This window comes from Convolutriloba macropyga, chromosome 1 (assembly GCF_964194025.1).
Source record: "Convolutriloba macropyga chromosome 1, txConMacr16.3, whole genome shotgun sequence".
In the NCBI taxonomy this organism is placed as follows: Eukaryota; Metazoa; Xenacoelomorpha; order Acoela; family Convolutidae; genus Convolutriloba; species Convolutriloba macropyga.
The window spans coordinates 53,460,213-53,475,148 of NC_134468.1; the positions used below are offsets into that span (position 1 = coordinate 53,460,213).

Below are 14,936 nucleotides of genomic sequence, written 5' to 3' on the forward strand. Positions count from 1 at the left end.
AAATAATGCTAAGTCAAGAAGCTTACATGGAGAAATTGCTAGAGAAGTTTAACATGAGTGAATCAAAGACACTGGAAACACCATTAGATGTTAGCCTGAAAATGACAAAATTAGATTCACCAGAAATAGGCAGCAATGAGCATAGAGAAATGCAATCATGTAATTATAGGGGTATAGAGGGACGCTTGAATATCTGGCATTAACGAGTAGACCAGTTATTGCGCACGCAGCTAATTTATTATGTTCTTTTGTTCAAAATCCTGTAATGCGACATTGGAACGTTGCAAAAGGGTGTTTACGTTATCTAAGAGGGACAGTCAGTGAATATGGAAAATGTGAGAAACTGGAGTTAACAGGATTTTCAGACACAGATTGGGCAGGCAACATAGACAATAGAAAAAGTACCAGTGGTTTTTGTTTTAAACTTAACAATAGTTCAGGTGCAATCAGTTGGGCTAGTCAATTGCAAAATTGTGTATCTACTTCAACAGCTGAGCTCAACGCTGTAGTCGAGGCAAGTAAAGAAGCCGTACATTCAGCAAACCTATTACGAGAATTCGATTGAGAAATCTTAACACCCAGTAAACGTCTTCGTAGACAATCAAGCTTGTATTGCTCTTAGTATAGATTCAATGAATCACGGAAAGAGAAAGCACGTGGGATTAAAAGTGCACTTCGTTCGGATTTTAGTTTAAAGTCGGCTATTAGAGCTTAACTACTTGCCTACTGATCGCATGTGGGCAGACACTCTTACAAAAGCATTGGGGAGGACCAATGTATCACTTATCCGTGATGTCCTTCTCGGACTAAACTTTTGACATGATAAGAGGAGTATTGAAAGTATAATGTTAATTGTTTTAAGTATGAAAAGTTATACGTGCCTCAATCCACGTACTGATATACATCTTGGTTATTCATGAAATGAGAGAATGCAACCAGAAGCTAACACGTGCTATTTATACCAGATTTGTCCCCAATTTTTCATATTTTTTCTGTGTGATCTATTGACCCTTAATCTTTTAAAGAAGTAAATTATCAGAGTAAATTGCTAGTAAAGATCGGATGTCATGAGAAGCCAAGGAAGTTGTAAATTAAGGGTGATCACCATGAATGTAAAAATGCGGTAATTTGGGGTAATAAATGGGGGCTGAATCCTGTGCTAATCGCCATAGTTGTCAAGCATTAATTCTAATTTAACTATTCGATTACAAGATTTGTCTCTGCGTTCCCATTAGCCGACAAAAAAATCACATAAGATTTTCCTTGCCACCAAAACGCACCGCACGATTCGTAACGGGATGGGACGTCCCCACACCCATGACAAAACGTTATGTACGATTCGTCAGGTGGGGGGGGGAACGTCCCCCCCGTGACAATACGTACGTGCTTTTTAGTATACTACTCCCATAAACCACCCACTTATGCCCCGCTTTATGCCCTCACACATTTTTTGCTTCCCCGCCCTCACCCAGGTCATGCTAGCGTGCCAAAATTTAAGGTAGCTTCAACAGCCAAAGCCAGTCGTTTCAGAGGAATTCGCGTGACGTCATCAGGTTATGTTTCGAAGACTTGAGTCAATAGATCAAACGCAATATTTGGTGATGTCTCATTAATCAGTTCATTATGTGTCTCATTAATCAGTTCATTACAGAAGGAAAATTTCCAGAAGATCTTAAAAAAGCTTGTGTAACTCCACTCTTCAAAAAAGGGAATCCCGAAGACCCACTCAATTATAGACCTATTTCTGTCACTTTTGCTTTGTCAAAAATTTTTGAAAAGGCGTTCAGTTCACAAATCACAAGTTTCCTAGAAAGGGAGCATTTATTGTCTGCTAGTCAATTTGGTTATAGAAAACAAATTTCAACAATTGATGCTATCCTGAAATCGACAGAACAAATAAGATTAGAACTCAAAAAGAAAAAAAATGTTACAGGGGCGTTTTTAGATCTTTCAAAGGCTTTTGATTCTATAAACCACAAAATACTGTTACGGAGACTTGAAAATATAGGTTTTGACGAACATGCTACCAATTTAATAGAGAATTATTTGACTGAAAGAACGGAAAGAGTTGTTCTGAATGGAATTGAATCAGATTGGATAAATTTAAAAGAGGAGTTCTACAAGGTACAATTTTAGGACCTCTATTATTTAACATTTACGTCAACGATTTAGCAAAGATTGTAGAAAAGCGTTGCACGGTCGTCCAGTACGCAGACGACACTTTTCTTTTTACATTGGCCACTGATGAAATATCTTCAAAAACAAAACTTGAACATAACATCTCAAAAAGTATTGACTTTTTTGCAAAGTCCCAGTTAGTAGTGAACAAACAAAAAACCGAATATATTGTGTTCAGCACCAGGAAGAGGTTAACAAATACTGTTTTGAATGTCGACAATGAAAGAATAGCAGAATCCAATATTGTGAAGTATCTTGTCGTAATTATTGATAGCAAACTAAAATTTGATGGAGAAGTGAAAAAGATTCTTCAGAGAATGGCTTGTGGAATAAAATTTTTGAATACACTAAGTAAAAGTTTACCAGAGAAAACGAGAGTCTTATTACTTAATGCAATAGTAATAAGTCATCTACATTATTCCGCTCTAATTCTGATAGGATTGAAGAAGTCATTGCTCACAACTTTAGAAATTAACTGAATTGGGGAATAAAATCCATTTTTAATAGAAAATACGATCGGTCTACAGATCTCAAACTTCGCAACAAAATACTACCAGTTTCTTTTCTCTTGAAATACCATTGCTCAAAATATTTTTTTCGCTTACTCAGCAACGATCTTCCACCATATAAAATTGAACCTCTCTACCATGAGAATAAAACAACATGACAGGTCAAAAAAAGTCACGTTCGATTTAAGAAAGAACAATGAGTTTTTAAATGATTCTTTTATTGCACAAGCCATTCCAATTTATAATAGTCTGCCTTCTAATATTAGACTGAAAACAACATCGAAAGTTTCCTTAAAAAAAGAACTGAAAGAATATTTTTGGAAAGAATTTTTGAAGGACCCAAAAGTAACTGATATAAAAGATGACATTGAGAGCCTTAGATTTTAATTTTATTTTTTAATCTTCATGATGTACATATAAAATTGTGAGAACATTTTATGCTCGCATTTTAGGCCATTTTTTTCAATAATGTACGGTCAAATTTTTAGTTAAGTGATTGAATGATTTTATAATTTTCTATAATGTTATATTCTTAACTTTACATTGCCTCTTTTACCATTTGCTTTTTATACTTATGTGTACCAGAGGAAATTAACAATGTTCTTTTTTTTATAATTGTTTTGGCCCATGCAATATTTGGTGATGTGTCTCATTAATCAGTTCATTGTGTCTCATTAATCAGTTCATTACAGAAGGAAAATTTCCAGAAGATCTTAAAAAAGCTTGTGTAACTCCACTCTTCAAAAAAGGGAATCCCGAAGACCCACTCAATTATAGACCTATTTCTGTCACTTTTGCTTTGTCAAAAATTTTTGAAAAGGCGTTCAGTTCACAAATCACAAGTTTCCTAGAAAGGGAGCATTTATTGTCTGCTAGTCAATTTGGTTATAGAAAACAAATTTCAACAATTGATGCTATCCTGAAATCGACAGAACAAATAAGATTAGAACTCAAAAAGAAAAAAAATGTTACAGGGGCGTTTTTAGATCTTTCAAAGGCTTTTGATTCTATAAACCACAAAATACTGTTACGGAGACTTGAAAATATAGGTTTTGACGAACATGCTACCAATTTAATAGAGAATTATTTGACTGAAAGAACGGAAAGAGTTGTTCTGAATGGAATTGAATCAGATTGGATAAATTTAAAAGAGGAGTTCTACAAGGTACAATTTTAGGACCTCTATTATTTAACATTTACGTCAACGATTTAGCAAAGATTGTAGAAAAGCGTTGCACGGTCGTCCAGTACGCAGACGACACTTTTCTTTTTACATTGGCCACTGATGAAATATCTTCAAAAACAAAACTTGAACATAACATCTCAAAAAGTATTGACTTTTTTGCAAAGTCCCAGTTAGTAGTGAACAAACAAAAAACCGAATATATTGTGTTCAGCACCAGGAAGAGGTTAACAAATACTGTTTTGAATGTCGACAATGAAAGAATAGCAGAATCCAATATTGTGAAGTATCTTGTCGTAATTATTGATAGCAAACTAAAATTTGATGGAGAAGTGAAAAAGATTCTTCAGAGAATGGCTTGTGGAATAAAATTTTTGAATACACTAAGTAAAAGTTTACCAGAGAAAACGAGAGTCTTATTACTTAATGCAATAGTAATAAGTCATCTACATTATTCCGCTCTAATTCTGATAGGATTGGAGAAGTCATTGCTCACAACTTTAGAAATTAACTGAATTGGGGAATAAAATCCATTTTTAATAGAAAATACGATCGGTCTACAGATCTCAAACTTCGCAACAAAATACTACCAGTTTCTTTTCTCTTGAAATACCATTGCTCAAAATATTTTTTTCGCTTACTCAGCAACGATCTTCCACCATATAAAATTGAACCTCTCTACCATGAGAATAAAACAACATGACAGGTCAAAAAAAGTCACGTTCGATTTAAGAAAGAACAATGAGTTTTTAAATGATTCTTTTATTGCACAAGCCATTCCAATTTATAATAGTCTGCCTTCTAATATTAGACTGAAAACAACATCGAAAGTTTCCTTAAAAAAAGAACTGAAAGAATATTTTTGGAAAGAATTTTTGAAGGACCCAAAAGTAACTGATATAAAAGATGACATTGAGAGCCTTAGATTTTAATTTTATTTTTTAATCTTCATGATGTACATATAAAATTGTGAAAACATTTTATGCTCGCATTTTAGGCCATTTTTTTCAATAATGTACGGTCAAATTTTTAGTTAAGTGATTGAATGATTTTATAATTTTCTATAATGTTATATTCTTAACTTTACATTGCCTCTTTTACCATTTGCTTTTTATACTTATGTGTACCAGAGGAAATTAACAATGTTCTTTTTTTTATAATTGTTTTGGCCCATGCAATATTTGGTGATGTGTCTCATTAATCAGTTCATTGTGTCTCATTAATCAGTTCATTACAGAAGGAAAATTTCCAGAAGATCTTAAGAAAGCTTGTGTAACTCCACTCTTCAAAAAAGGGAATCCCGAAGACCCACTCAATTATAGACCTATTTCTGTCACTTCTGCTTTGTCGAAAATTTTTGAAAAGGCGTTCAGTTCACAAATCACAAGTTTCCTAGAAAGGGAGCATTTAGTGTCTGCTAGTCAATTTGGTTATAGAAAAAAAATTTCAACAATTGATGCTATCCTGAAATCGACAGAACAAATATGATTAGAACTCAAAAAGAAAAAAAATGTTACAGGGGCGTTTTTAGATCTTTCAAAGGCTTTTGATTCTATAAACCACAAAATACTGTTACGGAGACTTGAAAATATAGGTTTTGACGAACATGCTACCAATTTAATAGAGAATTATTTGACTGAAAGAACGGAAAGAGTTGTTCTGAATGGAATTGAATCAGATTGGATAAATTTAAAAGAGGAGTTCTACAAGGTACAATTTTAGGACCTCTATTATTTAACATTTACGTCAACGATTTAGCAAAGATTGTAGAAAAGCGTTGCACGGTCGTCCAGTACGCAGACGACACTTTTCTTTTTACATTGGCCACTGATGAAATATCTTCAAAAACAAAACTTGAACATAACATCTCAAAAAGTATTGACTTTTTGGCAAAGTCCCAGTTAGCAGTGAACAAACAAAAAACAGAATATATTGTGTTCAGCACCAGGAAGAGGTTAACAAATACTGTTTTGAATGTCGACAATGAAAGAATAGCAGAATCCAATATTGTGAAGTATCTTGGCGTAATTATTGATAGCAAACTAAAATTTGATGGAGAAGTGGAAAAGATTCTTCAGAGAATGGCTTGTGGAATAAATGTTTTGAAGACACAAGTAATAGTTTACCAGAGAAAACGAAAGTCTTATTACTTAATGCAATAGTAATACGTCAGCTACATTATTCCGCTCTAATTCTGATAGGATTGAAAAAGTCATTACTCACAACTTTAGAAAAACAACTGAATTGGGGAATAAAATCCATTTTTAATAGGAGAAAATACGATCGGTCTACAGATCTCAAACTTCGCAACAAAATACTACCAGTTTCTTTTCTCTTGAAATACCATTGCTCAAAATATTTTTTTCTCTTACGCAGCAACGATCTTCCTGCATAAAAAATTGAACCTCTCTTTACCATGAGAATAAAACAACATGACAGGTCAAAAAAAGTCACGTTCGATATAAGAAAGAACAATAAGTTTTTAACTGATTCTTTTATTGCACAAGCCATTCCAATTTATAATAGTCTGCCTTCTAATATTAGACTGAAAACAACATCGAAAGCTTCCTTAAAAAAGAACTGAAAGAATATTTTTGGGAAGAATTTTTGAAGGACCCAGAAGTAACTGATATAAAAGATGACATTGAGAGCATTAGATTTTAATTTTATTTTTTAATCTTCATGATGTAGATATAAAATTGTGAGAACATTTTATGCTGGCTTTTTAGGCCATTTTTTAATAATGTACGGTCAACTTTTTAGTTAAGTAATTGAGTGATTTTATAATTTTACATAATGTTATATTCTTAACTTTACAATGCCTATTTTACCATTTGCTTTTTATACTTATGTGTACCAGAGGAAATTAACAATGTTCTTTTTTTTATAATTGTTTTGGCCCGTGCAATATTTGGTGATGTGTCTCATTAATCAGTTCATTGTGTCTCATTAATCAGTTCATTGTGTCTCATTAATCAGTTCATTGTGTCTCATTAATCAGTTCATTACAGAAGGAAAAGTTCCAGAAGATCTTAAAAAAGCTTGTGTAACTCCACTCTTCAAAAAAGGGAATCCCCAAGACCCACTCAATTAAAGACCTATTTCTGTCACTTCTGCTTTGTCAAAAATTTTTGAAAAGGCGTTCAGTTCACAAATCACAAGTTTCCTAGAAAGGGAGCATTTATTGTCTGCTAGTCAATTTGGTTTTAGAAAACAAATTTCAACAATTGATGCTATCCTGAAATCGACAGAACAGATAAGATTAGAACTCAACAGGAAAAAAAATGTTACAGGGGCGTTTTTAGATCTTTCAAAGGCTTTTGATTCTATAAACCAAAAAATACTGTTACGGAGACTTGAAAATATAGGTTTTGACGAACATGCTACCAATTTGATAGAGAATTATTTGAGTGAAAGAACGCAAAGAGTTGTTCTGAATGGAATTGAATCAGATTGGATGAATTTGAAAAGAGGAGTTCCACAAGGTACTATTTTAGGACCTCTATTATTTAACATTTACGTCAACGATTTAGCAAAGATTGTAGAAAAGGATTGCACGGTCAAACGCAATATTTGGTGATGTGTCTCATTAATCAGTTCATTATGTGTCTCATTAATCAGTTCATTACAGAAGGAAAATTTCCAGAAGATCTTAAAAAAGCTTGTGTAACTCCACTCTTCAAAAAAGGGAATCCCGAAGACCCACTCAATTATAGACCTATTTCTGTCACTTTTGCTTTGTCAAAAATTTTTGAAAAGGCGTTCAGTTCACAAATCACAAGTTTCCTAGAAAGGGAGCATTTATTGTCTGCTAGTCAATTTGGTTATAGAAAACAAATTTCAACAATTGATGCTATCCTGAAATCGACAGAACAAATAAGATTAGAACTCAAAAAGAAAAAAAAATGTTACAGGGGCGTTTTTAGATCTTTCAAAGGCTTTTGATTCTATAAACCACAAAATACTGTTACGGAGACTTGGAAATATAGGTTTTGACGAACATGCTACCAATTTAATAGAGAGTTATTTGACTGAAAGAACGGAAAGAGTTGTTCTGAATGGAATTGAACCAGATTGGATAAATATAAAAGAGGAGTTCTACAAGGTACAATTTTAGGACCTCTATTATTTAACATTTACGTCAACGATTTAGCAAAGATTGTAGAAAAGCATTGCACGGTCGTCCAGTACGCAGACGACACTTTTCTTTTTACATTGGCCACTGATGAAATATCTTCAAAAACAAAACTTGAACATAACATCTCAAAAAGTATTGACTTTTTTGCAAAGTCCCAGTTAGTAGTGAACAAACAAAAAACCGAATATATTGTGTTCAGCACCAGGAAGAGGTTAACAAATACTGTTTTGAATGTCGACAATGAAAGAATAGCAGAATCCAATATTGTGAAGTATCTTGTCGTAATTATTGATAGCAAACTAAAATTTGATGGAGAAGTGAAAAAGATTCTTCAGAGAATGGCTTGTGGAATAAAATTTTTGATTACACTAAGTAAAAGTTTACCAGAGAAAACGAGAGTCTTATTACTTAATGCAATAGTAATAAGTCATCTACATTATTCCGCTCTAATTCTGATAGGATTGCAAAAGCCATAACTCACAACTTTAGAAAAACAACTGAATTGGGGAATAAAATCCATTTTTAATAGAAAATACGATCGGTCTACAGATTTTAAACTTCGCAACAAAATACTACCAGTTTCTTTTCTCTTGAAATACCATTGCTCAAAATATTTTTTTCGCTGACTCAATTGATGCTATCCTGAAATCGACAGAACAAATAAGATTAGAACTCAACAAGAAAAAAAATGTTACAGGGGCGTTTTTAGATCTTTCAAAGGCTTTTGATTCTATAAACCACAAAATACTGTTACGGAGACTTAGGTTTTGACGAACATGCTACCAATTTAATTGAGAATTAATTGAGTGAAGGAACGCAAAGAGTTGTTCTGAATGGAATTGAATCAGATTGGATGAATTTGAAAAGAGGAGTTCCACAAGGTACTATTTTATGACCTCTGTTATTTAACATTTACGTCAACGATTTAGCAAAGATGGTAGAAAAGGATTGCACGGTCGTCCAGTACGCAGACGACACTTTTCTTTTTACATCGGACACTGATGAAATATCTTCAAAAACAAAACTTGAACATAACATCTCAAAAAGTATTGACTTTTTTGCAAAGTCCCAGTTAGTAGTGAACAAACAAAAAACCGAATATATTGTGTTCAGCACCAGGAAGAGGTTAACAAATACTGTTTTGAATGTCGACAATGAAAGAATAGCAGAATCCAATATTGTGAAGTATCTTGTCGTAATTATTGATAGCAAACTAAAATTTGATGGAGAAGTGAAAAAGATTCTTCAGAGAATGGCTTGTGGAATAAAATTTTTGATTACACTAAGTAAAAGTTTACCAGAGAAAACGAGAGTCTTATTACTTAATGCAATAGTAATAAGTCATCTACATTATTCCGCTCTAATTCTGATAGGATTGCAAAAGCCATAACTCACAACTTTAGAAAAACAACTGAATTGGGGAATAAAATCCATTTTTAATAGAAAATACGATCGGTCTACAGATTTTAAACTTCGCAACAAAATACTACCAGTTTCTTTTCTCTTGAAATACCATTGCTCAAAATATTTTTTTCGCTGACTCAATTGATGCTATCCTGAAATCGACAGAACAAATAAGATTAGAACTCAACAAGAAAAAAAATGTTACAGGGGCGTTTTTAGATTTTTCAAAGGCTTTTGATTCTATAAACCACAAAATACTGTTACGGAGACTTAGGTTTTGACGAACATGCTACCAATTTAATTGAGAATTAATTGAGTGAAGGAACGCAAAGAGTTGTTCTGAATGGAATTGAATCAGATTGGATGAATTTGAAAAGAGGAGTTCCACAAGGTACTATTTTATGACCTCTGTTATTTAACATTTACGTCAACGATTTAGCAAAGATGGTAGAAAAGGATTGCACGGTCGTCCAGTACGCAGACGACACTTTTCTTTTTACATCGGACACTGATGAAATATCTTCAAAAACAAAACTTGAACATAACATCTCAAAAAGTATTGACTTTTTTGCAAAGTCCCAGTTAGTAGTGAACAAACAAAAAACAGAATATATTGTGTTCAGCACCAGGAAGAGGTTAACAAATACTGTTTTGAATGTCGACAATGAAAGAATAGCAGAATCCAATATTGTGAAGTATCTTGTCGTAATTATTGATAGCAAACTAAAATTTGATGGAGAAGTGAAAAAGATTCTTCAGAGAATGGCTTGTGGAATAAAATTTTTGATTACACTAAGTAAAAGTTTACCAGAGAAAACGAGAGTCTTATTACTTAATGCAATAGTAATAAGTCATCTACATTATTCCGCTCTAATTCTGATAGGATTGCAAAAGCCATAACTCACAACTTTAGAAAAACAACTGAATTGGGGAATAAAATCCATTTTTAATAGAAAATACGATCGGTCTACAGATTTTAAACTTCGCAACAAAATACTACCAGTTTCTTTTCTCTTGAAATACCATTGCTCAAAATATTTTTTTCGCTGACTCAATTGATGCTATCCTGAAATCGACAGAACAAATAAGATTAGAACTCAACAAGAAAAAAAATGTTACAGGGGCGTTTTTAGATTTTTCAAAGGCTTTTGATTCTATAAACCACAAAATACTGTTACGGAGACTTAGGTTTTGACGAACATGCTACCAATTTAATTGAGAATTAATTGAGTGAAGGAACGCAAAGAGTTGTTCTGAATGGAATTGAATCAGATTGGATGAATTTGAAAAGAGGAGTTCCACAAGGTACTATTTTATGACCTCTGTTATTTAACATTTACGTCAACGATTTAGCAAAGATGGTAGAAAAGGATTGCACGGTCGTCCAGTACGCAGACGACACTTTTCTTTTTATATCGGACACTGATGAAATATCTTCAAAAACAAAACTTGAACATAACATCTCAAAAAGTATTGACTTTTTTGCAAAGTCCCAGTTAGTAGTGAACAAACAAAAAACAGAATATATTGTGTTCAGCACCAGGAAGAGGTTAACAAATACTGTTTTGAATGTCGACAATGAAAGAATAGCAGAATCCAATATTGTGAAGTATCTTGTCGTAATTATTGATAGCAAACTAAAATTTGATGGAGAAGTGAAAAAGATTCTTCAGAGAATGGCTTGTGGATTAAAATTTTTGAATACACTAAGTAATAGTTTACCAGAGAAAACGAAAGTCTTATTACTTAATGCAATAGTAATAAGTCATCTACATTATTCCGCTCTAATTCTGATAGGATTGCAAAAGCCATAACTCACAACTTTAGAAAAACAACTGAATTGGGGAATAAAATCCATTTTTAATAGGAGAAAATACGATCGGTCTACAGATCTCAAACTTCGCAACAAAATACTACCAGTTTCTTTTCTCTTGAAATACCATTGCTCAAAATATTTTTTTCTCTTACGCAGCAACGATCTTCCTGCATAAAAAATTGAACCTCTCTTTACCATGAGAATAAAACAAAATGACAGGTCAAAAAAAAACGTTCGATATAAGAAAGAACAATAAGTTTTTAACTGATTCTTTTATGGCACGAGCCATTCCAATTTATAATAGTCTGCCTTCTAATATTAGACTGAAAACAACATCGAAAGCTTCCTTAAAAAAAGAACTGAAAGAATATTTTTGGAAAGAATTTTTGAAGGACCCAAAATTAACTGATATAAAAGATGACATTGAGAGCATTAGATTTTAATTTTATTTTTTAATCTTCATGATGTACATATAAAATTGTGAGAACATTTTATGCTCGCATTTTAGGCCATTTTTTAATAATGTAGGGTCAAATTTTTAGTTAAGTAATTTAATGATTTTATAATTTTACATAATGTTATATTCTTAACTTTACATTGTCTCTTTTACCAGTTGCTTTTTATACTTGTGTACCAGAGGAAATTAACAATGTTCTTTTTTTTATATAATTGTTTTGGCCCGTGCGCTTAGTAATCGCTGATTTGCCATTTCAGCAGCCTGCGAAAAGTGTGAGCAATCCCCCTGCTCTGCACCATTCGGGTGTATCTCTTGCGCCTGGACCAACCGGCGTTAACAGTAATAATGCCTTTACTACGAACAGTGGTCCAGGGGGAGGAGGGAGCAACACTATGAACAACGGTGCTAGCGTGACCAGACAGTCGACACCTGGGTCACATCACAAAAACAGTGGTACAACCGGCAGTACCCGCTCCTCTGGAGTAGGGGGAGGGGGTGACAGAATTGCCTCCTCTCATCATCAGCAGCAACAGTTACAAGGCACGCCAGGAAGTCGCGACTCTCCCTCTAGACAGGCGCCCAATAGCAAAATATTTATTGCCATGTTCGACTATTCTTGTCAGACTGACGACGATCTCCCGTTCAAGTGAGTTCCAATGCCTGACCTCTGATCAGACTTATGTAGTAAGAAATGAGCTGGCCTGGGCAACACAGCCCCTCAGTAACTCCACTTGGTTATGAACTCCACTTTAGTTCAGATTAGAGAATAAAATAATACTGCTGAAAGTGAATCTGTGCACTTGTCGCACTTGCATGTAAAAGAGATGAAAAAGAGCCTTCTTTTAAATGAAATTCTTGGGATGTTTGTTAAGTTGTTGCAATTCTGACGGCGTTGTTAATATTGAGTGTGCGAAGAGCCATGATTGTCGACCAAACATTTTTGTAATTGTCTGGTTTTTTTTCCAGGAAGGGAGATTTGCTGGAGGTTGAGAGCACATTGGGAGAGTGGTGGATGGCAGTGCACAAGACGAACGGAAAAAGAGGCTACATTCCTTCCAACTATGTTGAAGCATACAGATCACATCGCGCTGAAGCGTAAGTGGCACATTCGGCACAACGTTATGATGCCTCACAACGATAAAGTAGTTGGTAAAAAGTGCTATTGAAACACTAAATAAAATTTTTCAAAAAAATGGCTCCTTTTAAGGCCATTTTTTAAAAGAAAATGAATTCCAAAAAACCGCCTATTCGCCGCATTTTTTCGGAATTGTTAAATCTGTCTTAGAACAACTATTCCGAAACATCTTGTCTTTTGAATAGCACTTTTTTCACCAACTATTCCAGCATAAAAAATAGTAAAAATACTGTTCTAACTATAAAAAATATAGACAGAAACTTACCATGTTGATGCGAGGCACATATAATTTCAATAATAAGATAACAAATGATGTATATAATACACAAAAATTTGTTAAAACAAACTAGATCTACACTTATTACATCTCAAGCACCAAGAATTTGAATGAACATCACAGCAGTGAAAAGGGTTAACCTTGCTTCGCCAACTGTTTTTCGCAAATGTTGTAAAACAAGAATTTGATAATAATAAATTTAATCAAAACTTTACCCACGTACAGTGAGATGATATGTTTACTCGTGGTCTAAGAGAATTAGTTCAATGGTTCAATATATAATAGCTATATTATTAAAAATTATATTACTTGACAGTAAAGAAGAGGCAAGACTTGAGATGCACTATCAATTTGATCAAGAAGATATAATGAAAGAAATTAAAAGTTATTTTACTAATGATAATGACAATACAATCAACGATACAACCAACAGCACCAAATGAAACACTACTATATCCTAACATATCAACGATCAGTGAAACTGCTTCGCAGATAACAGAAAAAGGATCAAGGGTACAGTTGAAGCAAGAAATAATTTTAATAACAATATTGATATTATCAAAGATATTAAAAATTACTACGAAACTGAAATTAACAATTATACTAGAAAATTAAATATATTAAACTTACCTTAACATAGCTGAGATAAAAGAATTTATATTATCATCTGTAGCAACAACATCAACAGTAGCCTTTACTGGCATAGGATAAACTTATTTAGTACCTACAGCATTTGCAACAGCAACAGTATGTGGATCTCAGTCAAAAACAATTAATACTAAAATAAGAAAGAAGATAATAAAGTATTCACAACTCTACAGCTTAACTAGGGAGTTTCGTGATAAGTTTCATTAACTTTGTAATTAATCAATGGAGGATGAAATAGTGTAATATAATGTAATGTAGAGAAAGTATTTTTTTAAACTGAAGATAAAATTGTTTAGTGTTTTTACTATACTTAGTAATAATATTACTATCAATGTTAGTAGATAGTTAATGTTAATGTATAGCTAATGTTTAATGTTAATTCTAATGTTAATGTAATTGTTTATATAATCTTATTGTATCTATTTTCTTTTTCTACTTATTTATAAACCTCTATCCTTTTGTACAACCATTATACCGTCACCTGCTGTAGCAAACTTAATTAAATCAGGAGTTGATGATAATGGTTTCGCTGGATTCTTAGTACCTTTTGTTGTACCAATTTTACTAGTTATCTCTAATGCTCTTAAAGGATTATTAGCTACTTTTTTTCGAAAACTAACTGCAGCTTTGCCAACGTTTTAAAAAAAATCTAATCTTTCTGCGTTAATAAGTTCATCAGATACCATCGTTGATTTTTTCTGCATTTACTACATGTACCTCTTAACATTATAGCATTATTGATATGTATGTCATCGTGAATATTGTTAGTACAAGCGTAATACCTACCACCAACACTATTATTTATTATTAAATCTTCCTTATTGTGAAACACATTTATTATTTGGCATTTTACTATATTAAAATGGAGGTTATAGAGTATAATCCTTTTACTATGATCACTATGCCTAACACTAGATCTCAAAGTAACACTAGATCTAACACTAACACTAGATCTAAGCTTAATAAAAAACACCAGATCTATTTCCAGATCTTTGGTAGATTTAAGCCTAAGCCTAAACCCGCTCTTACTCCTAAAAAAAGGAACTAGATATTTTTTATGCAAAATGTTTTGAAACTGATTTAAAACCTAATGATAACATCTATATCACATCTATATGTTATCTATTACATCATATCAACCCTTGGATCGTTTGTCATCTCTATCAAGTCTTTTCTAAATAAGCAGTAGCT

At 32.9% G+C, this 14,936-nt stretch overlaps 1 protein-coding gene across 1 annotated transcript in view; it reads left to right on the plus strand.

Annotated features, from left to right (window-relative positions):
* The window catches only part of LOC142349760 (uncharacterized), a 29,991-nt gene extending 17,199 nt beyond the window's left edge, over nucleotides 1-12,792 (plus strand). Inside the window, exons 2-3 of the mRNA XM_075401523.1 lie at nucleotides 11,943-12,331; nucleotides 12,652-12,792. Coding sequence (XP_075257638.1) covers nucleotides 11,943-12,331; nucleotides 12,652-12,784 — 522 coding nt within the window. The 3' untranslated portion in view covers nucleotides 12,785-12,792. The remainder of the gene's footprint in view (nucleotides 1-11,942; nucleotides 12,332-12,651) is intronic.
* Nucleotides 12,793-14,936: the final 2,144 nt, after the last annotated feature.